This window comes from Arctopsyche grandis, chromosome 1 (genome assembly GCF_051622035.1).
Source record: "Arctopsyche grandis isolate Sample6627 chromosome 1, ASM5162203v2, whole genome shotgun sequence".
NCBI classification, from domain to species: Eukaryota; Metazoa; Arthropoda; class Insecta; order Trichoptera; family Hydropsychidae; genus Arctopsyche; species Arctopsyche grandis.
The window spans coordinates 5,737,580-5,764,608 of NC_135355.1; the positions used below are offsets into that span (position 1 = coordinate 5,737,580).

The 27,029-nt window shown below is 33.6% G+C and overlaps 1 protein-coding gene across 1 annotated transcript in view; it reads left to right on the top strand.

The window, feature by feature from the left end:
• The first annotated feature begins 4,354 nt into the window (after positions 1 to 4,354).
• Positions 4,355 to 27,029, top strand: part of LOC143914588 (uncharacterized) — an 85,025-nt gene continuing 62,350 nt past the window's right edge. Inside the window, exon 1 of the mRNA XM_077434857.1 lies at positions 4,355 to 4,860. Within this exon, the coding sequence (XP_077290983.1) occupies positions 4,638 to 4,860 (223 nt within the window). The 5' untranslated portion in view covers positions 4,355 to 4,637. The remainder of the gene's footprint in view (positions 4,861 to 27,029) is intronic.

The following is a 27,029-nucleotide window of genomic DNA, read 5'->3' on the forward strand; positions in this document are numbered from 1 at the left end:
GTAACGCACTGGTCTAGGTCATCATTTCATCAAGCATTTTTTTCATGGAATTGTGGCGGCTCGCTATACGACATGGTCGAGTTTGGTCACCTTCCTGCGAGTGGGGACCAACTCGATTGTGTTCGAAGTTAGCTACTCACTCTGCCTTCGGCTGTCATAAATAAAACACGTGCATTAACATGCTAGTCGTCTCATTCGTTCATCCCTCATATAATCTCTAAAACAAAAACAGTTTTTAAATAGAAAGATTACAGGGAAAACAATAGCTTAAAATTATTCTATATACGGTGACTTAAATATATATTTCCTGATTTATTTTTGTAAGTGTTGCTAGCCGTTAAAATAAAATAAATAAAATTCACTTACCTTGTTCTATTACGATACATTTCACACATCCATTCACGTCTTCGTTTTGGCTGTTTTTGTTTATTTATTTGCACGTGTAATAAATAATTACACGCGCATACATAATATAAGCAAACTGTGTCGACCAAATCGTCGTCCATGTTTTGTGAAGTCTATTTGAAAACTGTGAGCTTAAAGGAGTGATCAAATCTTTGAACACATATCTGGCAGATACAACAATATGTGACCAAATGTGTGAGCAAAGTCTTCAAAGAAGTGATCGCTTCTTTGAACTAATGTCTGGCACCGGCATTAGAAGACGATCGCAGTTTGATGGCGTTACAAATATTGCAATACTATGAAGTGTGTATGCAATAATATAAAACAATTAATAAATTAATAACAGCCAGCTTCTGCCTAGCACCGAGAGGCGCCGGGTTCGATCCCATGAGCTGACCTCGATTGAAAATAATCTGCAGCTTTGTCGTGTGTTACACGCCATTATAAAAAATCGTTTCTTAAACAGCCAATTGTCGACTGTAAATTAATCTAAATATCACACAATGTGTAGGAATTAAATTATAAATATGCCAAACACGCCCATAAACCAGCAGCATAGCTCCGTCGTTAAGCTTCTGCTTAACACCGAGAGGCACCGGGTTTGATCCCATGAGCTGATCTCGATTGAAAATAATACATCTGTAGTGCTGCTAGTCAGACCTGGATATTTATGACTCCAGGTCGATCGTTTCCTATCAGAGTTTGCCAATTTTCTCTGATTTCATTGTTGAAACGGTTCCCGATTAAAAATTGGCTAAAATCCTTCCTACCTACTATATCACCACTATTTGAGTATGGTTAATGTACAATAAAATTTATGTACAATTCATAGATGTCTCGTTAATTTGTGAGTTTTTCAGTATCTCGTAATTCAGCGACTTGTATAATAAAAATGCTGTATTGTTTGCAATTGACCAGAATTGCATTGGGGTTTACCTGTAAGGCCTTCCTGGTATAAAATGTAATAAAAATAAATAAATTGAGGTGTCTTTAGATCTACTCGAAATCTAATCTCATCCAGGGATGGCTTGTGAAAACAGGTGGGGCACGAAGAGACTAAAAATCCACTCCCCCCCTACATATTAAATTAAATATTTCTCGAAATGAAGAAAAGTGGACTTGTACCACTTTCAAATATAACGGCTCATATGTATATTTTTTTGAGAAATCTCTTTTGTTTTTTTATCATTATATTAAATTCGATTATTTTATTTATTAGGGCATTGGATTATTAAAGAATTATTTACAAGCAGAGCTGTGAGTTTGAGTCGTAAAAAATCAACAGACTCCGACTCCTTTTTATTATTTTCTTTAATTAATCGTATTAGAGTATGCGTCAACTTATAATCCACAAATAAATTAAGATTTAATTATTTATTTACAAAAATCATGAATTTAAATAACATTATAAATAAAATCGTTGAATTCCACGTATTTTGATGTGTTGCGGCCAAAAGCGATTGTTTCCTCCGTCTCGTACTTTTTTTTATTATTTTTATAATATACTAGTGATTTTACCCGACTTTGCCCGGTATTTGTAATATAATATAAGCAGCTTAAACATGGCTAATCTAATAGTAAACATTAATTTGTTTTTTTTATTAAATTTATTTGAATCGAAAAAAATAATATTCAACGATATCGATATCGTCGTTATAGAAAAATTTATTTGTTTTCGATGCTCTCAACTAAACCTAACATACATAGTTACATTAAATCTTACATACAAAGTCTCTTTCGAAATTATATATTAGATACCGTTATTAATATTTACATATACTGATACTGGTAATTAATAGTATTTACATTAAAATCTTAGTTGTAGTCACCAGAAATCGGAAATTTCAATGGTTTTTCTTTATATGTAAACAGTTAAACACCCACTTCATAGCTTTTGAACTGAATGAAAAATTAAACATGACAGACGGAACGTATGCGGAAAGATTCGCAAAAATAAAATAACGTTTTATATAATTTTATTCAATTCAATCAAAACATCATTTACCTTTGACATTTCCTTGAAAAGTCCATCGTATTTTTTTATTATTATTACTAACCTCTTCTTAGTTCAGAAACGATTTTGTCGTGTGACGAAGTTTGGGTTCTTATCCGATCGTTTTCATACTTTGCCATTTTGCTCGGTTTGGTCATCAATATAAGTGGAAATGACGATGGTACAAAAATAATCGTAATACACACGTTTGAAAATATTGCATCTTCATTCACGGTGACGTCTATCGTCCACGCTGTTTTAATCGTTTTTTTCCCTTTTCGCCCCCCCTCTTGCTATTGCAGATTGAGCACTTTGTCATACTCATGATCAAAGTTTACGGAGAGAATTGGTGATTTCTCAATTAGGTTTTTTCGATGCGGTGCAAACGATCGACAAGCGCCAGACAGACTGAACCACAGATTAACTTCACGTGTACCTTATGCGTGCGCACTGCTCGCACTTACACTAAGCGAAATCTACCCGAAGTCCCGACATACCTACCCTGTCGATGCGGTGCAAACGATCGAAAAGCGCCAGACAGACTGAACCACAGATTAACTGTACGTGTACCTTATGCGTGCGCACTGCTCGCACTTACACTAAGCGAAATCTACCCGAAGTCCCGACATACCTACCATGTATACGTTCTGTGCTTCTGATACTTTAGTTCCGAATTTTTCCTTATTAAATTATTAAAAACTCGCCAGAAAGATTCAACTCAATTTTAATAAATACCATTTTAATCATTCCATCTGTGCACATCGAAAGGTTACTCGTCATCTGATGTGCAATCTATCATTCGTGAAGTCGACAATTGCGTTTAAAGCAGTCATCCAGTTAATCTGTGGTTCAATCTGTCTGGCGCTTTTCGATCGTTTGCACCAAACCCTTACCCTGTATACGTTCTGTGCTTCTGATACTTTAGTTCCGAATTTTGCCCTATTAAACTCGCCAGAAAGATCCAACTCAATTTTAATAATTACCATTTTAATAATTGCATCTGTGCACATCGAAAGGTTACTCGTCATCTGATGTGCAATCTATCATTCGTGAAGTCGACAATTGCGTTTAAAGCAGCCATCCAGTTAATCTGTGGTTCAGTCTGTCTGGCGCTTGTCGATCGTTTGCACCAAACCCAGTTTTTTTATGGGTCTACGTGACGAGACAGAATGTTAAATTACAGAAAACACAAATATCGGAATGCAAAGATCGAAAATCGAAAGATCTTAAGTCGAAAGATCAAAAAAATTGTGCATGGTAAACGGTACATACTCACTTAATTTGCGCGAGCAGGATACAACAGGAACAAGAGGAACATGCTTTTCCTCCCGTATTCTGCGCGCGCACATTAATACGGGAGGAAAAGCCTGTTCCTCTTGTTCCCGTTGTATCCTGCTCGCGCAAATTAAGTGAGTATGTATCGTTTAACATGCACCATTTTTTTTTGATCTTTCGACTTAAGATCTTTCGATTTTCGATCTTTGCCTTCCGATATTTGCGTTTTCTGTAATTTAACATTCTGTCTCGTCACGGAGACCGTTTTTTTTATATACATTTATTCATTTCATTCCAAAACTAAGTAATTTCATTTCTAAATTAACTAAGCATATTGAAAAAAGTTATGGAAGTAATCAACATTTGAGGCGTCAACATTTCAGAAAAAAAAATGTGTATCAGGATTTTGGAAAAAAAAAAAATCAACATAAACTCATATTAAATGATATTTCTTCAGATGTTTTCATAGACAGATTGCTAGATTTTTTTCTTAATTAGTCTAATTTGCATTAACCTGACGGAGGCTGAAATTGTTACCTTAAATAGCACACATTTTACACTTGAAGTACCTTATCGCGAGTTGTTTACCATCACAATTCGTTCCAGAAGGCTGCGAACCCCAGTTGAACAGCAAGGCCCACTTTTGTAGAACAACTGACGCCCATAACAAACTAACACAACACACACATTAGTATCGTTCCGTCTGTGGCGAGAGGCGGTTCAGACGCTCGCTGTATCCGACCAGTGGTTTTCAACATGTGCAATCAGTGCTTCGACACTCGTGCATGAGTAAAAATGTAGACGCGAACCGGGAAAATCGGGAAAGCGGCGACGAGTGCCATGTGAAACCAGGAGTGTTGTGCAATCGTTGTCGACGTATGGTACAATTTTTAAGCGTTGGAAAATGTGCACCGGTCGTGTCAGGGGGAGGTAATTTTCACCTGCGGAAAATTCAAGTGTTAAAATGTACGTCGCCACCAAGCTGGCTCTCGTCCTGTGCGTTTTCGCCATTTTCGCGAGTGGATTTTGCGACGAGGCCGGCGGGAAAAGCTCGCGCCATGCCGAGGAAAACTCCAAGGATCCTGCGATCAAAGGCGCCACCGGAAGCGATGGAAAATCAACAATCGCCTCTGATGAAGACGTTGCGAATTCGGCCAAAAATAATACCAAATCTGCTATTGTGACTGGTGAGTTACTTGATACATAATTGTTTGTTTTAAAACTAGTATGCAATGACTATTAGCCTAATGGGCAATGTACTTCGCTCGGGTATTGTGCGAATTTTAGCACATCATGTCTCTTGAGAAGGTTGTATTTTCAATGTTTTTTGTATAATGAAGGCACGACGATTTGGTGAATGCGATGAATTTTAAACTGAGTATATTTCACCATAAAATCTTATCAACTAAAAAATATCTGACAATCCGATATACATGTCTAAATTTATAAACAAATGTATTTTGTGCTGTATTTTTAGTTCACAAACTATTCCCGTGGTTCCTTTTAAATATATGCATACTTGTATATTTAATTTAAACATCATGTCAAAAGTCAAAAGTTATTATTCATACACAATGTACATATGTTTGTTATTAGTATATGTCTTTGATGTGGAAAGTTTGGTTTAATTATATTTAAATATTGTTTATTATCAACATTTTTTTTACATTCAAATTTTGTTGTAACTTTTTAATATGAAGGTTTTCCATTGATTACTTAATATTATACATATGTACTAGTGTTTTTACACGGCTTCGCTCGGTATTTGTAATATAAACCGCTTAAACATGGCCAATCTAATTATAAACATTTTATTACATTTATTTGTTCTTTTACTAAATTGAACAAACCAACATAGATACATTCATACAAAGTCTCTTTTGAAATTATATATTAGGTATACATTAATAAAAATTTGTTATTGAATCTATGCATGTATGTATGTATATTTGCAAACTAAATTCAACTACATCTAGGTTACATTATATTATACATATATATATGTACATACATATATGCATGTTTAATAAAATTTCATGGATTTTAAACAATGTCCTGTGCCATCAACCAATCGATTTATCTCGACAAAAATTTCGAAAAAGTAGGTTTTTTTTACATATGTCTTTTTGGAGAATATTTTTGATTTTTTTACTATTTAAAAAATAAATAAAAACTCAATACGCACTTATTGAAGTTTATTTGGGTCGATTATGATAAGTTTTGACTGATAAACGAGAATTCAAAGTCAGCGTTTCGCTAGAGTGAGTGCTTGTAAGGGGGAAGCGGTATTTTCAGAAAATCCTCATGTTTTCGTGATTATTTTGAAAGCAAAAGTTGTTGAGAGTTTCCTTAATTATATACCTTTAATCTGAAATTAATGTTTTTTTTTATATAACGTTCCCTTGATTCGACGAAAGTTTTCCACTAGATAACAATCCAAAATTCATGTTATTGGCTCCGGCCAAATATGTACATATGTGTATTCATAGAGATATTTTTGCCTACTAAAATAATAAAAAAATCATTAATTGGTTTATAAATTGAATAAGAGTAGATTTATGACTCTGTTTAAATATACATACATACTTTTCAAGGGATTATTATACCCATGTACCTGGGTTATCTATGTATTGAAGTGTAGTTGAAGTGTATCTTCCAGTTGTAATATATTTTGACTGGTTGGAATATACATATGTACATATATTGGTCAACATATATTATAACTGAAAATACAGTTGTAAATCGAGTTGGAAATACTAGTAAAATTAGAAAGTAACATTTTTTTAAACAAATTCTTAGAATTGTCGTAATACGGTACTCATTACTTTTATTCGTAATACCTAGCAAATATTAACGTATTATTGAATTCTATAGCATTCATAAAAACACCAGAGCTGTCAAAACTCAACTTTTATAAACATACAATTGACGCACATTGTTGAGAATGTATTTGTGTTTGTATAAATATGATTTATTAGTTGAATTTTATTCGAATATGAATGACCTAAAACGCCAGTTGGAATATCTTATAAATATTACAACTGAGAATACACCTCGACTGTAACATATTATATTTTGATCAATAGAATACATATATGTACATATGTATACATATAAGTAGCTATTAAAATATTAATTTTATCGAAATGGCTAGAACAGTATTTATCAAAATGAAGGTGGCGCTTACAAACAAGCATCTCAATCTTCGTACGCGGTTGAGATTCGCGAAGAGCTACGTTTGGACAGTATTACTACACGGATGTGATACGTGGAGTCTGAAGACCAAGATGATCAGCCGCATCGAAGCTTTTGATATGTGGGTCTACAGGCGTATGCTGAAGATTCCGTGGACCAAAAAGATATCAAACGAAGCTATCCTCGGCATGATGGGGAGAGGCAGGGAACTTGTTTCTGTCATCAAGCGGAGAAAGATGGAGTACCTCGGACACATGATACGGGGCCCAAAATACGAATTTATCCGTTTGATAACCATGGGAAAAATAGAAGGAAAAAAATGGATTGGCAGGAAAACGTTATCTTGGCTTTGAAACATGCGCATGTGGACCGATATGAGCGCCGAAGAGCTGTTCCGAACCGCTGAAGACCGATGCGGATATCTTTAAATAATCGACGAGATGGTCGCTAACTTCCGGATGCAGACAAGGCATTAAGAAGAAGAAGAAGAAAATATTAAAATTTAATCCATTTTTTTAAATTGACTTTCAATAACATAATATAAAAACTTAGATAATACTAGACCAGTGCTACTCAAACTATGGTCCGCGGCCCAGCACTGGTCCGTGTACCGGCGGTAGCCGGTCCGTGCACAAAGAAGTAAATAAAAAATTAAAGCAATAGCTTATTATAACGTATATATTAATTAATTTGGAAGATAAACTAATTGATCTGACTACAAATGAAGAATTAAAAAAGTGTTTTGGAACCACAACTTCACTTGCGTCCTTTTAGATCAAATTGAAAGCAGAATTCTTCCCAGATATTTAAGAATATGCACTGAAACTCTTTCACCTTTACGAGACTGGTTTCTCAACCATTAGTTTAATAAAAACAAAATATCGTAATAGTGTAAATATTTATGATCCATTACGTGTGGAATTAATTGTCTTCGATAAAACCACGACTGGATAAGTTATCTAATAACAAACAAGCTCATGTCTCATTATTTTTTTTTTCATTTTCATTTTTCATCTTTGTCTAAGTACATATATGATATATACATAGATATTGCACTTCTTTGAATTCAACAAAATAAATTTTACTACTTATATTTAATATTATTTTTATTTGTTATATGAACAAATTTTCACTCATATTCATATATAACTTTTTTATTTAAAAATATGATGCTGGTCCGTGAGAATTACTGAAAAATATATGCTGGTCCGCCAACTGAAAACGTTTGAGTAGCACTGTACTAGACACTATTTATTTGTATTGATATTTGTACAATTTATTCATATTATTATTGGCAAATATATACAATATGAAATAAAGATTTTATTCTATTGTATTTTGAATATATTACAGTGAATCATCATTAGAATCTGTTATACAAAAACTTCTAGAATCTGTTATACAAAAAACAGTCTTTGGAATCTGATTCTGGTTTTTCCGATGTCGCTTTTCACTTTTGACTACGACATTAAATTTTCGTTCACTTTATAACATAGCAAGTGTTCACCGAAAGACCATGTGCTTCCTTTTTGATGTTGCGTTGTGAAAGTTGTCGGATAAAGCGAGTTAAATATTGAACCGGCTATCGAAACGGCATTCATAAATACACACCTCACTTTCACGGGCCTAGGAAGTTAATATTTGAGTTGCTTTTACCACGTAACAACACAAGGTGGACTATTTCAAATGTGACAAATCACCAAATCGACAGTAGTTCCTATTCAAATAACTTAAGGCATTGCATGAAAATCTTCGTTGCAACAGTCATCGTTTTCTATTCGACTTTTACGTGGAGACAATATTTGCATAGAGGCAATTTAAATTGTCGGCGATGATCTGGTGTTATAAAATGATTTTTTTCCGAATGATATTATCATAGCGAACGTTCACCGATGCATGCAACATATATAAATTATATATTCACAGCGAAAATAGCGATCTCGTGATGCATGCGTTCGCTCGGAATACTAAACGTATGAAAAGTTTCTTTTGAACGTTGTAATTATAGCTGTCACGTATCGCGTTGCTTTTGCTAAATGATATTTGCTAAATAAATGTACGTTCATAGCACCTCTTTATTGCTAAAATACACACATCGGATGGGTAGGTACGTATATACTAAGCATAGAAGCTTATAAAAGGCTGTCAGCGAATTCCATAGCCCAAGTATCACCTTGCTCTCTGCCCACCATCTCTTTTGTTTGACTAAGGCACGTTTTAGCAACATACAACCTGTTCACAATTATTTGCATTACGTAACTACAACATCCACAAGTGTTCCAAGGTTTCAACTGTGATTCGGAATAGTCGCTGGTACCTAATCTTGATTATGATTTTTTTTCGATAGAATTTGACTTAACATATGTTAGTTTATGATTGAAACAGTAGACAGCCGATATATCGATTCGTATAAATCATAGATATATGGAATGGAAGGACACGAAATGATTCTCGTTTCGTAGAATTTATTCCATGGATAAATAATAAGATTGACGAAGGACAATATTCACTAATAACACTGTTCGACAAATGACGACTTTTAAAATGTTTCAGAGACGGGATATGACTTTTCTTATAGATCTATGCCCAGTGAACACGAATCTGGTAATAAAAAGTGTTGATTGGCTCGAGATTCGGAGATATATGTGTTTTTTAAATCGCGCGATTTTTCTATATCTTGGTGTTGTTCGGTCGATTTTTCAAAATCTGTTAATTTTCTGTTCAAAATGAATATTGGAATCTACAGTCGGGTATTTTATCTTTCATTTGTAGTACTTTTCAGCTTTCAAATCTCTCTAAGTAGTCGTCCAGTTCAAATAAAAATTCAAAAGTACGTATTTTCACTTGGGATTCTTTCCCACTGTTAATACTATATTATATTGAGTATTTTCTATTGAAACATGTTTATTAGGATAGTTTTCTGGCCACACTATTTTTTGATTTCGTTTAAAAGGGTTAATTGGATGTGTGGTGAATTTTAAACCGGTAAAATTGTGAGGAAAAATTTCGTATTAGTAGAGCACAAATTTGTGTTGTGTGCGCTGCATCATTGCACGCTGTATGTAATGTGCGTCATTGTATACAACGATATAGTGGTCACAAACTTTTTTCAATGTGTTTTTAAATAATTTTGTAATGAAATAATTAGAAGGATTTGAATTTAATAATATATTTATTGAATACGAGTATGCATAGCGTAAAAATAAGTATCAGTACATTTTAAGCACCTGAATAAAAATAAAAATAAACATGGAAAATAAAAACATAATGCTTTCGAAACAAAAATATTTTTTAGATTTTTGTCAATTTTAAAAGTCATATCTCGTCTCGTTTTTTTTTCGTTTTTTTCGTGTCGAACAGTGTAATCTGATGGCAATATAAAAATAGTGGATCCGGTGCATCCGGTCTAAAATCGCCAGACGAATTGAACGACAGATTAACGGACGGCTGCTTTAAATGCAATTCTCATCTTCTCGAATGATAGATTGCACATCAGATGACGGGTAACCTTTCGATGTGCACAGATGCAATTATTAAAATGGTTATTATTAAAATTGAGTTGGATCTTTCAGGCGAGTTTAATAAGGCAAGATTCGATAAGTTCCGAATATTGCATTATTAAACTCGCCAGAAAGATCCAACTCAATTTTAATAATTGCATCTGTGCACATCGAAAGGTTACTCGTCATCTGATGTGCAATCTATCATTCGAGAAAACGAGAATTACGTTTAAAACTGCCGTTCTGTTAATCTGGCAATTTTAGAGCGGATGCACCAAACCCAAAAATAGTACTACAAATTGAAAGCTGCGGTTTTAAGAATCACCGCTCATTGAAGTTTCCCTTTCATATAATTTTACATTATTAAAATGCATTCGTTATTGTTTTAGTATGTAGATATATTACAAACCAATTACCATTCAAATACATAAGTAAGTTTGAAGTACAACGGGAGTGTGTTTATAATGTATGTAAATACATAGACGTCAAAAATGACGGAGACTAAATGTATAAATACATAATTCAGTTGATTAAATGTCACATTTCCTTTCTATCTTTAAGGCTCAACAGTCAGTATTTGTTCTCTGTAATGGTATATAAATAGATAATTACACGTAGTATAATTAATAACACAATCAAACACTTACGATGTATTGTTTAGTTCGAATGAATATAATAATAGTCGTTCGAGAAGGGTATTGTATACACATTTATGTACATACATATATTGGGTTTCTATTGAGGAGGATGAGAGTAAAGTAAATATCGTGATTATATTTCTAAAAGTCAGTCAATTTTGTTTTATTATGATCAACCTGTCTTAACAGGTGTTGCTTGGAAAATTCTAGTGGGAGACGATATTTTTATTATCAAGATTTTTATAAATGTATGAGATCATTAAATGAACCTAAACACTTAATGTTCTTATATATTTCATACAAATGTATACTACAAATTGTTGTTTTATTTTATACATTGTATATATGTATGTATGTACTCGTATATACCAAAAAGGGGTCTACGTGACGAGACAGAATGTTAAATTACAGAAAACACAAAAATCGGAAGGCAAAGATCGAAAATCGAAAGATCTTAAGTCGAAAGATCAAAAGAAAATGGTGCATGGTAAACGGTACATACTCACGTACATACTCACTTAATTTGCGCGAGCAGAATACAACAGGAACAAGAGGAACATGCTTTTCCTCCCGTATTCTGCGCGCGCACATTAATACGGGAGGAAAAGCCTGTTCCTCTTGTTCCTGTTGTATCCTGCTCGCGCAAATTAAGTGAGTATGTACCGTTTACCATGCACCATTTTTTTTTGATCTTTTGACTTAAGATCTTTCGATTTTCGATCTTTGCCTTCCGATATTTGCGTTTTCTGTAATTTAACATTCTGTCTCGTCATGGAGACCGACCAAAAAGACCTAACAGGTAAACCCCAATGCGCCTTCCTGGTCAATTATAAACATCGATAAACAATTTATACAGCAATTTTACAAAGCATCATAGATACATCTATGGATAAATTTGTCAAACATTTATGTGGCCATTTATAAATCAGCAAATTCAAGATGTCGAAACCTCGAATTTTACGAGATATAGGACAAGATTGCCGATTTGTTGGAACTGTTTCAATGAAACCAGATAAATTGGCAACTCTGATAGGAAACAATCGACCAGAAGTCACATATCACAGCGGCACCGGGCTAGGGATTGAACTCGTGAATTATCAGTCAAAAGAATCAAATGCTAACCAATAATTTATAGAGAGAATAATGCAATTATTGACCAATTATTATTTTAAAGTTATGAAGTAAAAATCCCGGAGCATTGCTGAGTACCTTTTGTGCTTCTGATGTTTCTTCTGTTCACTACTAGATGATGGCAAAATATTGAATTATTGTCGATTAGCATTAATGTATAGTTTTAATCCAAATGGCCAACAACTATCGAATTTATTTATTATTTACATTTACATATTAGCCACAGTGACATTGCAGAATATTCTAACGCTGGCCAGCAGCAAGTAGGACTCGAACCCGTGACCACTATGTTCGAAAGTATATATTCTAACCACTAGTCTACGCTGCTGGTTCATTATATGAGGAATCAGTGGAACAATACATATAATAATACTTAATAATACATAGTATAATATAATAACCATTAACAACTATCAAATTTATTTATTTCCATATTAGCCACAGTGACATTACAGAACACTCAAACGCGTCACTGTGACCAAACATATAAGCATAATATTATACAAATACTATATATATATATAAGAAAATTAGCGAGATATCTTTGTTGTGGATAATAAATTTTTGAAATCATATTCAAATAGTGGTGACATATTGGTTTTTGCCAATATGGGAGAACTGCTTCAACAATGAAATCAGATAAATTAGCAAATTCTAATAGGAAACGATCGAATGGAAGTCAAAAGTATCCAAGTCTGACTAGCAGCGTTAAAGATTATACTCAAAATAAATACTTTTCAATCGAGGTCAGCTCACGGGATGAAACCCGAAGACCTTTCGGTGCTTAGTATTAACGGAACCACTGAGCCACGCTGCTGGCTAAAATAATATCTTGTAGGTTTCAATACATTGAAATAACTTATACACCTGATAGGAAACGATCGAATAGAAGTCACAAATATCCAAGTCTGACTAGCAGTATTAACGATTAGCGCAGGATCGAACGAGGTAACCTCTAAGTGCTAAACATAAACGCAACCACCGAGGCATACTGCTGGCTTATATACGTACATACATATTTTATATAAGTAAATTATTAAAAAAACATCAATTGAAATCGCTCTATCTATTGAACGTCGATGTATTATTGCGATACACGTAGGTATTTTGCAAATATTGAAATATTTTCAAGGTCGATTAAAGTGAAATATGTCGTGGGTGTCACAGCAGGCAGAAGATGAAAAAATTCGAAATTGATTGGCACCATTGAAGCTATTATTAAGAAATTAAAAGTGCAAGTGGGCGAACCGTAGCGTAGACGCTTCAGTGCCTCACCGTTAAATTTGAGTACGGTTATGAAATATCTGTGCACCAAAAAACTCATTTACGTTTTCGTCTAATAAAATCAATCCGTCGTCGTTATCGAGAGTGGAAATTTCGCAAGATTTTCCGCCAATTTTCCGAGATAATGACGTTTCGCAACGGCGACGACGATCCGCGCAACCGAAGACACCGATTACTATGATTTCATGTACAAATGAGCAACAACAGTGTACACGTAATAAAAAATATACACACATATACATACAATATAGTATACAATACAGGTTTTACTGATTTTAGAATTTTCATAGGGAAAAATCTTTTCGCTCAAATTTGCGGTATGCGGTTTTTGCGCGTCGAATTTGGCGGTCGTTGGTGGTTTTTAATTTCGATGTGTACAAATAATTTGACGAAATGTGTCGTATGTACGTACAATATGCCAGTTTTTCACAATCGGTGTTTCGCCGTGTTACACTATACATATTTCGTCAATTATTTCATTAACAACGCATTGCATTGTTTTCTCACTATTGAAGGGCACTTACACGTAACCATATCGAGAAATCACATTTAAATCGGTTTAATTGTTATATTTGTGTAGACTTTGTCTTTGATTGGCACTTCTTCTAAAACCTGAAAGATATTGTTACGTACGCCGCGGATTAAGCGAATAGAATCCCAGAGACTATGTGACCGTTCAACGGATATCTGTTATCGGATTAACTAAGTGCATGCACTTACTTCCAAGGATTATATCTGGACTCTAAGTGCATTTAGGCTAAACAATGACCGTTATTAGTTATTTCTCAGAATCGGTACGGGGAGACCCAATGTCGTGGAAATACATATCCGAATACGTGACTATACAACAGGTAAACAGATTAGACGTCCTGAGAGATCTACCCTTTATAAGGTGGTACGTAGGCGATATCATGTCATTCTGGACTGAGCACTGACAGTGCGTGTATCTCCTTAATCATCAATAAATGCTGTGAAACGACTGTTGGCCTTTTACTTGGATCCTCCACCCACCCCTACGCAACAATATTTTTCACGGAATTCGTAATAGTTTTCGTATGTGGTTTCAAAAAATGTAGGAAGAATTAAAATTGGAAAGAAATACGGCAATTATAATGTATCGAATGCATGCAAGAATATCGTATTAAATTGAACTTTCAATCGGAATCTGAAAACAAAGACATTTTAACGTGAATATGCAGTTTGATGAAGCAAAATGCAAACAATTTTTTTATTTTAAAGATTACTTATATATTTATTTATTTAAAGTTCGGACCATTGTGGCCCTTCTCCAATTGGACTTAGATGCGCTGTCAAGTTGGTCTGTCGATAATAAATTATTTTTTAGCATTCAAAAATGCGGTGTTCTCAATGTGGCAAGATCTTCAAATCGCTTGATTTATCCATATCGCCTAAGTGGTGTTGAATTAAAGTTTGTGGATGAATATTGTGATTTGGGGGTCTTGTTCTCGAATAATTTTCAATTTAAACGACACATAGACAATATTTGTTTGCGAGCCACAAAAATGCTGGGATTCTTACTAAGAGTTAGCAAACCTTTCCAGAGTACGTTGGTGCTTAAAATTCTTTATGAATCTTTAGTACGTAGTATTCTAGAATTTTCTTCTATTATATGGAATCCTACCCATATAACTCATTCATTGAAGATTGAGAGAATCCAAAAACGGTTTCTCAGATATCTTTATTTGAAACAGTATGGTTATTATCCTTGGCTATATCCTAGTGCATTCCTATTAGGGGCGTTAGGTTTCAACTCATTGGAGTCTCGTCGGAATATGTTACTGGGAAGGCACTTTTTTAAGCTGTTGAATGGGATAATTCACAATCCTCAGGTTCTAAATGAATTTAGGTTTAATGCACCTAGCAAATTCAGGGACTTGAGATATCGTGATTTGTTTGTTCCTCCTGTGGCTCGCACAAATATGTTGACAACGGCTCCTATATCTAGGGCTATATATCTGCTCAACCGGATTTCTGGTGAAATTGACCTCTTCAATATAAAATATACTAATCTGGTTGAGTGGTTGTTGAGGAATGCCAGTGGTTGATTTTGCCTATTAAATATGAATGATTGTTATTACTTTATCTATGTTTTTTTTTTTTATGATTTTATGATTTTAATGATGTTGTGTCAATATTGTTATTTTTATAAGTTATTATTACTGTTATGATGTTATTTTTACTGAATGACCGGCCACAGTGACGCGTTGGAGATCTCTGTAATGTCACTTTGGCTAATATGTTAAATAAATAAATAAATATATATAGATATGTATTAATTGTGGACGATATATTAACTACACAAAAATAAAATACATATTTATAAAAAATAGAGCAGCAAAAGTTCAAGCAATAATAGAAGTAGTCCCAAAAAATATAATAATAGTTAAAATAACAGAGAATGTCTCGTATCAATATGTATTTATTTGTATGTGTGTACAAGAATCAGCTGTGAATACACAACATTCCCGTGAGACCCAAATAGAAGATCAAAATCCACTCATAAATCACCATCTAATTATAAAAATAATGATGAGCGCAGACTAACAGATAAATAGGTTAAAATAATACCTGATAACCTACCGTCACAGGTGGAAAATATCACATTCAGGCACAGCAGCAATGATTTCATTAAGAAGTCGGATAGTTATTTAAATATGAGCCATCCGATAAAGTACTGTGCGGGCAGGAGGTACATAAGTCTACTATGCACATAATTATTAGAGACAGCTGGCATGATTATTATATTACCACATAGAAGCTGAAGAACAAAACTAATTAATGCGAAGTTTCAATTATGTTAGTGAATGCATAGAAAAAAATAGCGAATCAATATATTATTTTGATTGCAATTCAGGTTAGAATTCGCCAACAATGATGTCTGAATTGTCTGAAGATCAATTCTACTCAAAGTTTTATATTTTCTCTGAAATGGTATGGTGATATAGTAGATATTTTACGTACTACAAATACTGTGGAAGCACTGGAAGTGTATAATTCTATTGAAATATTATATATGAAATGTATCAAACTGCGACGACAGCTTCCAAGAAGAGCTCAACAGGTCAAAATAGACCGAAACCCGAAAAAAAGGATATCAAAGGTTCGCCAAATGCATCAAGAGTGACATCACTTTTGGCACACACCACAGATGCTCAAAACCTTGAACGGGAGGAGATTAAAAAAAACGCACAAATTAAATAACTATCGAACAATAGTAGTAAATTCGACCGTGTTCGAGATTCGCGTGCGATACGAAAATATTGCATTGTTAGTATTATTGTTTTTTTTAATATAACTATAATACATATATTTTTTATTGGCTGTATATCAACGTTTCGGTAGAAATGAAATGCTTCAAGTTTGCCTTGACATGCGGCAACGAAATTACGCTCGTATCTCTCCTCTGTCACTTAACCGTGCGAGTTATGACCTTTCGTACCTATGCGAGAAACAATCGCACAAGTGTTTGGGCGTGAGCGTATTATTTATTGCAGGTTTTCCATGTGTCTCATATGTATATGAAAATTTAATAAATGTAAGTATATTCTCGGTCCAAATTCGAATGATTTGGAACCAGGAAGGCGCTATTGTTTTATGTGCAGTGTGCATATTAAGCATTTTTTGCTGATGTGCAAAGTTCGGAATATGTATGTGGAGTGTGCTGGTAGTATAGTAGTATGTATGTATATGTGACGTAGAACTACGTGAAGGTACATACGTATTGTACAAGTGGAGTTTGCAATAAGAAAATATGCCCTTTAGTATCGCTATTAATCCGAAATTGTCTCTCGTCTAGCAATAATACTTCTATTGATAATAATATTTTTTTATTACAAACGATAGAGATAGTGTAGTGCAATCCTTATCGTCCATATAAATAAAATATAGATAATTTTATTTATTTATTTATTTTATTTTTACATACATATATACAAATATACCAGGAAGGCTTAACAGGTAAACCCCAAATGCGCCTTTCTGGTCCACATCATTATTACATAGATACATGTAAATCTAAACAATATCCGACATCTATGGTCAGATATTACAAACATCGTATTAATACGATAAATAACGATGTATAACTTTCATGTAACAATACGAATTTTATATTCGATAAACAACCACAGAGACATCTATGGTGAGCAATATGGCGAAACCTAAGATATAACAATAACTAAAGGTTCGCAACAGAAAATTGGGAAGGAAACGCCAATTTTACAGGAATCGTTTCAATGAAAATCAGAAAAATTGGCAAATTCTGATAAGAAACGATCGACCTTGACCCATCAAGGTCTGGCCAATAGCGAGACTTAGCGGGAATCGAACTCGTAACATCAAGTACGAGATAATTCAACATTCACCACTAGACCACGCTACTGGTTATAATAGAAATGAGTGATAAAATAAATAAATATAATATAATGATAATATTAAATAATAATAATTATTATTTAATCTATTTAAAGTCAATTTCTGGCGGTCGGTGAAGTAGCAGAAATAACACAATTTGACGATGCAAATACACGACGACGTAGGGAGGCCGCTCTCATCCTGAGAATGGCCTCAAAGCGAGGTACTTACATACGTGCTCTTCTACAACCCCTTGTTACGGTAGCAGTTGTTGTATTGCACCTTTATCCTCTTAATGTTTGTATCCATAGTTCTCCAGAACAAAGGCTGGTACAAAAGGACATAAACAATTATTGTCTCTTTAAAGTCAACTTTATTATCAATTATGTCGTTTATTACGAGGTGCCGTTTAATGATGAAATGAAAAGAAGTTTTATATTAATACAAAATAATTAAATGTCCCGGGATCCCGGGAATCCTGGGAACTATCCATGTCTATTTACTAACTCTTTCATTTTTTTTACATTTCAACATGATGGATGGATACACTTTTTGAGGATCATTGGTGTTAGCATATGTTCATATGTATTAAAGTTTTAAGATCTACATACACGAGTATACATTTATTATCAGAGGGTATTTAAAGGTCAATTTAAAAGGTTCTCTCGATTCAAGACGCTACGTTGGATCTTTATTTCGTAAATTTTGACTCGTTTTTTGTAGTGATTGTTTTGTAGTTTGAATCGGATGAAATTTTATGCTTAAATATGCGTTAGATTTTATTCTGATGTGAAACTTGATGTAAAAAATCTTCAGATTTCATTTCCTCAAATTGTAGACAGAACGATTTGACAGATTTAAAAAAGCGGTTCGAATGAAAATTAATATTTGAGCCGTTATAATTGAAAGTGGCGGAAGTCCAGTTTTCAATTCCAAAAACACTTAATTCTGTTTGACTTAATTCGCAAATTGTTATCACTTATTTAAATTCTCGGAAAAATAGATTGAAGGTATTACAGGCCACCAGTATTTTTAAATATTTTTAAACGCAAAACATTATATTTAATATTTCTCGAAATGAAGAAAAGTGGACGTATGCAACTTTCAAATATAACGGCACATTTATACATAGAATGAAAGATTGGTTCGTTTGATAGAAAAACAAAACAAATTGTTGAATATGAGACGCAAAAAAGCAGCACGAAGAATCTGATGCCATATATTTGGAAAACATAAATTAAAATGCATGCGATGTTTAATATCGACAAAATGTGCACATATAAATTAATACGCATTCAACATTTAACCTTTTGTCGACGAACGTTTCGAGGAATTCTTGAAGTTTTCCGACGCAAAAAAAATACCATCGTTTTGGTCGAATCGTGTCAAAACAATATACAAAAACGACGAGCACAAATAATACAGTTGGTAAGACGTAAAAAAAACACTGCAATTTCTCTTTCGCGAGAGCAAATCGACTCGTGCAATAATTTTTCTTCGAAGAAGATAAATCTATCGTGACGTCTTGAACTTTTTTTTTCCATCACAATAAAAACTGAATCCTAGCTTGGATCCATTGCAATTCTACGATGTTCCCACAAATGGCAAAATGTGAAGATGTGACCTTTTGTTTACGAAAGTGCACATTCACTTCACCATTCCTAGTAAACTAAAAATGCCCAAAGGGTATTTTTAATAATATACACATAGGCCATATATTTTAATTATACCCGCCATTCTCACGCCATTTATTCTACATACACATATTAGCATTATTACGAATTTCATTATTGATTAGTTTGAAAACTGTAACGAGTGCAATAAAGTCACGGCAACAAATCTGTAACAGCGCATAAATCAATTAATTTTAATTGTTCATAGCAATATGTGGTATTTACATATTTTTAAAGGTCATAAATGCTTATTATCGAGTTTCTTATTATTCTTAAAAGCTCGATGGCTTGGCTTGTTGATACAGATGGATGAGATTATTATAAATGAAAGATCAAATCGTGACTTACTTGACACTGCAGTTACTTCATTTTGTTATACGTATTTGATATTTAAACTGAACGTAAAATTGTTCACGTGAACGAAGAAGATTCTTTTGTGTTTATTTAATTTTTATTCGTATGATTAAAATAAAATACCGCCAAACTGATTTATTATACGTTTTATATAATGCTTAGATTTTTTTTTTTTTTTTTTGGTACAAGATCGCTTGAAAATAATTACGTTACTCTACTTGGAATAAGTTATTATATTATTATATACATTTAAATAATACGGATTGTGTTCGTGTATTATGCAAAAAACTGTTAATTTTTTTCGGAATAGCCTTCATGTTTGGCGGAATGGAACGCTTTTAAAAATAATAAAATTATTAATTACAATTCACAGCGTAATAATACACGCCGTCTAGCGGAAACATGCCTAAAATTTACTAACGAGAACTGAAGAGCGGGACGTATATTATATGTACATGTGTACATACGTATATGCGTTTTCTAATTGGTGTTTTTAAATTTAAATATTCACACACGGAGATGATCGGTTATTTTTGTCGGATTCTGGTAGCCACTTTCACTTGTCAGTTGAGAACTTCAACCGGATATTGATGGAAACGTGTGCGCGAGCATCGTATGTCAGCCAGAAAGAAAAATACATGGCATATGGCATATGTACACAAGGAAGGCTTTCATATTAAATTTTTTTTTGTAATTTTTATGTTCCGAGTACTATTTATGTATATTTGCACGGTCAATAGGTCACTGGGCACCACTTTCTAACGATAATTGCACATCTGTAAAGTTTAAATCGACTTTATATTACCAGACTTACAATTTAATTTTTATCCATACTCACAATCTGACCTATGTATGTATGCCAGTATAAATTTTCTATTTTCTACCTATTATTGAAATACATGTCATCCAACTTTCATTGCTTTTGTTATAGTATTAACGTACGAACAATTTTAAAATTTTCTATTCCATTTTATTTGAAGAGAATGGCTATTGATTAATGCGTATCTTATTTTATTTATTGAAAAATCAACAGATAACAAGATGTAGACATGCATAAAAACAAAGAGTAAATATATAATATATATAACATCCGAGTTCAATTACAGATTTTTACAAAGATAAACAAATGAAAAAGATAAATACAAGATAAACAAATGAAAAAGAAAAGAATAAAAGCTATAACATGACTAAATAGCACATTTTAAATTATTACACATTAGTTAAATATTGGAAAAAGGATATAAAATAGAATAGAATATGTAGGGGCGGCTTGTGACATTAAAACACGTGGCTAAAGCTCCCCTTAGTACATATGTATATTGATTTTTTTTAAACAAAATAAAGTTGTTAAAATAAATTATTGACTTCTCTCATTATGTGTATTGAAAAAGCAAAAATGTGATTAATAAAATTGTCATATTGACAATTTGAGCATACCTTGCAAAATACAGTTGAAATGTCTAAAAACATTGACAGTGTCGTGTATTTTTCGAATCGTATATAGAATATATGTACATATAATAGTATTCTACACCAAAGAGAAATTTACGTAGCCAACTAAAAGCGACCTTCTGTATACATAGAAATTGATCTTTTTTTCTGTTTCGACTGACTGTATATGTATACATCCTAGACACGGTACAACTTGCAATGCTAGTGTAGCAGGTAAGCTGAAGCTGGCGACCACGGGACCATGGCAGATAAGCGACTGCCCCGAACTGAATTACGAACCGGCTCTGCTCACCACGTGATGAGCGGGATATATAAAAACTTGTTGACTCTTGACGAGACATCAACAATATACGAAATTTATTTTCCTTTTTGGTTAGGAGAAATGTTTGTGGCGCAATGTCTCGGTTGCCTTTAAAGACGAGCCGCCACTGCTGTCAAATGAGCATATTTGTCAATTTTATATTGAAAACGGCAAACGGAAAATTTCGCACTTGGCGATCTTGTACAATCACGACAATCGTTGCTACGAAAATCACGAATACGGAATATCTGGCACTCGAATTCTCCTTAGCGTGAAAGTTTGCGAGGGTGACATTGTGAAGTACCAGATAGTTCATGTTTGAGATTTTCCTGACGTGTGCAAGATCTCCTTATGCAAAATTTGTCACCAAATCATTGAAAACATACTGTAACGGAGGTGATTGGCGTTTGTCGACAACTGATGTTGCGTTCGCGCCAAAAGTCCTCGACGTATGAAAAAGCTGTATATATTAGCCAATAAGGTCTAGAAACACATCGACCAATGACCTCTCTGTGTCGAGTTTACGCGCTGGGATATAAATATTAGGAGGTTTTGATCCGTGCTTCATTAGGAGCTGGCAGGCTGACGGATCAAGAAAAATAAATTACCTCTACGCCTACTGCTGCGTTTTTCACTCCGATCTCAGAAACTCTTCTACACGTCCACGCTACAATACTAAAGGATTTTGATGAATATGGATGAAACTCCCCTTTTTAGTCCAAAAAAGGCAGTTAAAGAAGGACTTGGGGTAAAGTCATGTAGGTAATTAAATTACGACATAAAGATGAATCAATATTAAAAGAGATTGAAAATAATCAAAATAGTTGATGTTACCTAATATTTGGCTACCATTTTGGTTTCAAAATATACGATCCAGTCCAATCTCTTTTTATTACGATTTTGAAATAGATTTGTACGTGATGAAGAATGAATGCAAAACTTATACGCTTAACATAAGATTTTGCATCAAATTTTGATGTACATACATAATAGTGTTCAAAAGCATGACCAAGGTGATGGACTTAGCGGAAAGAGTTAAAAAAACCTGAAATTTCCGTGTTAATTTGGGGTTTGAGTTATACATGAAAAAATCTGAAATATGGTAGATTTAACATAGAATTTTTAGAATTATATAAGACATAAATTTAATACGAAATGCAAAAGACAATTTATGTATATGAAAACAAGGTGGATCGAATGAACGGTGAAGGAAAATATGTGCAAGATGGGTAGGATTGAAAAATACGATTAGGTCAAGCAGTTGATGGTGAAAGGCCGATAATGATGATGAACGTAATTGATCTAGGTATTGCCTATTTCACGGATGGATGAGTATGCATAGACGTACAAGAGACTATAATTTGCATAGTCAATTAAAAGTATTATTTCTGTGTAATTGACGAGTACGCAGATGACGAGCGATGATTTCTTGCTCGTCTCGTGCAAAAAGAGGACAAGACAAGACAAGACGAGGCACGTGTAGGTGCAGATGTTTAAAATTGATTCCCCATTGTTGTCAGCGTGAGATTGCCGTAATGTGAATAAAAAATAATAACGGAATAATTATCTCGAATCGTTTATACAAGCTTATTGATTACTAGCATCCGCCCTCTAGGCGCTCGTTAACTCCATTGATAATAATAATCCTGAGAAAACGACCAAGGTAAACTTAATTACATTCAATGATGAAAAAAACACACATCTACGCGAAACTGCAATCATTTTATTGTATTAAGCTATTAGTGACGTCTTAAGAGGGCTGGACACCAGCGCCTTGTCCATACAAACGTATTAGACTTCTGCCTTCCTCAATTATGGCACTAGAGAAATTATTTTTTTAATTTACTATGGATATCCATCATTGGGATGCATCTATCGTTTTATTTTTTTGATTATTTATTTTTTATAGGAGCTAGGAGCCGCCAAACATCTATAAAATCGCCTCTTTTTTACACACACGAAAAGAGTCCAGCGTGCTTATTTAACGGTCGATTTAAAAAAAAATACGTGCATAGTTGCACAGAAAATATCTTTCTCATACCGATGATGATTTTTTTTTTTAAATTGGTCCAGTTTTGGAGGAGAAAATAGGAGAATACGAAACCTCGATTTTGTCGATTTAAAATACGTATTATCTTGTCGAAGCGCAACTGTCGCATTCACTTAATATATATATATTGATATATATTGTCGCATTCACTCAATATATATATCGAAGAAAGGAACGGCAACAAAATTAAGGTTTCGGGTGTAAAACCCCCTTTAGGTCTGACCGCACTATACGAGAACCGAGCGATCCGACACTTCACAACAGTGTGCGACAATATTAGCTAAACCGCACTTGAACGACAGATTATGTCAATCATTCGTTCGATACCTCGGAGCAAGATGGACGAAATGGACGCTATTATAGTATTTTTGATATGCGAGGAAGAAGAACAATCGAGAAAACCCAAAAGATTATGGCTACATGCTATTTCAAAGTCACAATATGAAGAAGGAGAATAATTGTCGCAAGGCAACCCCCCAATCAACGACACCTTGCGTCAAAGTTGGTCGAAAAGTCAACTTTGACGCAAGGTGTCGTTCTACGTCATGCGACTGTCGTGGAGTGCGTTATGTCTCATACAATTTCATACAAACAATATTTGGTCGCGTACTGTTGTGAAGCGAAGGATCGTTCGGTTGTCGTATAGTACGGTCAGACCTTTAGGGCCGGGCCGCACCGTGCAACTTTGTCGGCCGACTTGTTGCGCGACTCGAAAAAATGTATGGAAATGTGTGCGACAAACAAGTTGACGAGTGTGGGATGTCCCATCTACCTGCATGCATTGGTCTGGTCACCCTCAACCAAGTTGTTCGCGAGTTGAGTGGTGCGGCCCGGCCCTTAGGGAGAGAATCTTGAGTCGACTTCAAAAATGAGCCAACTTGATTAAAAAAAAACATAAAAAAAACAAAATACAACAAAAGTATTTTTAAAAAGATTGTCTAAAATTATATTCATTGTACAAAAAATAAAATTTAATTACGATGTGTTACAAAAAGTCATTAGAATGCTTCAGTTTGCAAAAACTGAAAAAAATTTACTGTATTAGATTTAATTTTAAAAATTTGCATTTCCTCTCACTTCAATTAATGTATAATGTGTATAAATTATTATTGTGATATAAAGAAACGGAAATGAAACATTAATTTAATAACTATGGGTCGATGAATACGTATTTATGTAATGTAATAAAGAAACAAACCGATAAAGACTGTCGAAAAGCGCATTTTTTCAAATTCAAATTTAAATTGAACGATAAATTAATTATATTTTTTTAAACATGATGGAAAATTTTTAATCTAAATATACTTGTTTTATATCGAAAAATAATAAATGTTAAGTTTGAGTTGAGGTGGGCATTCACAAAGGAAAAATTGGCAGACTAGTCATTTTTTATCTAGTGAATTAACATATAAGGTTTTTGTTAACAAAATAAAAACATATACGTTTGTTGTAAGACACAAAATACTTGTGTATTGTCAGACTCGGGCTTATAAGTTCCATACAAGATTAAAGGGGGGGGGGGGGGGGAGTATGTTGCGACCTCCAAATGTTTTTTTTTATAATATTCACTAGCTGAACCCGGCATGCGTTGCAATGCCAGAATAAGGCATGCAATTCCCGTTTCCGTTTCAAGTAATGGCTGGAGCTCAACTGACGTCTCTTCAACGCAGTGTCATCATAAACCAACTGGTAACGTGGTTACCAACGAACATATTTCCTTGACTACACAATGGCGCTTCAAACTTTCGCGTCGGTAAAATTGTAATTACGATTATTATTAAGATGTTTTTTCATGTTTTTTTTTCACAGTAAGCTTCCCGAATATGCATTCAACAAATCCTGAAAGTTCCATCGTAATCGGTTGAGTGGTTTAGGAGCCTATACGAGACAGACAGACATTCAATTTTAAAATTCAGCTCAAAGGTCCAAAATATGATCTTTCTGTAATTCTTTTCCTGTTTTTACAAGGTTTTTATTAGTTTCACTTCATCAATTGGTCTGAAAATTTTCTACACTCTTCCGATCGCTTTGAAACTTTGCCATTTTGCGAAGTTTGTCCGCCATAGGGATTTCGATTGGGTCTAAGTCTAAGTCGATGGTGAAATATAATCGTAATAAACACGTTTAAGAATAAAAAAAAATTGGAGACTGTGACAGCTAATCCATTTCCAAATAGCCTTGATTTTTTGACTTCCCACCCCGCACTGGTTTTGTCAGATTTTAATTGTTTAAACGCCTATAACTTTATCATTTTCACTCTATATCTTATCAAATTTGCATTATAGGCACTCATTATCTCATATATGTTTTTACTTCACTTCAATAACACTATTCGACAAATGACTAAAACCAAAAATTTTTTTTTGGTTCAGAGACGAGATATGACTTTTCTTATAGATATGCCCAGTGAACACGAATCTGGTTGAATCACGATTAATAACAAAAAGTCTATTGATAACTGGCTTGTCTCGATAAAATGAACGAATTTTTGTTATCAATCCACAATAATAGTCGAAATATGATTTTTCCAAGTGGAATTTTATTTAATTCTCATAAAATTTATTTAATTTTTAATTTTTATTCAATTCTTTAAAATTCATCACACTTCCAATAAACCCTTTTAAACGAAAAAAAAATAGTATGGCCAATAAACATGTTTCAATAGAAAATATTCAATATAAAATAGTATTATCAGTGGGAAAAAATCCCAAGTGGAAATACATACTTTTGACTTTTGATTTAAACTGGACGACTACTTAGAGAGATTTGAAAGCTGAAAAGTAATACAAATGAAAGATAAAATACCTGACTATAGATTCCAATATTCATTTTGAACAGGAAATTGACAGATTTTGAGACATAGACCGAACAACACCAAGATATAGAAAAATAGCGCGATTTAAAAAACACATATATCTCTGAATCTCGAGCCAATCAACATTTTTTATTACCAGATTTGTATTTACTGAGCATAGATCTATAAGAAAAGTCATATAGCGTCTTAGAACCATTTTTCGTGTCGCACAGTGTAATATTGGTTTTTCGTCATTGTCAGATCTGGCTAAGCGAAGCTGACATTCATACATCTTGGTCTGACTGATTGTATGAAATAAGGGACGTGAGGACATTCTTACAATAGTACACAATTATTGTCTTTCCCCCACTATAATTACTATCAATGATGACTCTTTCATTGACTTGAATATTATAAAGAAATATTAAGAGGTCGCAACAACTCGTTTGCAAAAAAATCACCCTACATATGTCCCCCTAAAATGGAAAAATTAAATGATTTTTTTTTAATTATGAATTAATCATGATAATATTCAGATCATTCTATTATTATAAATAGTATATTGAAAAAAAAACTGTATTCCGATGTTTGGATTAGTTTGATCGATAGA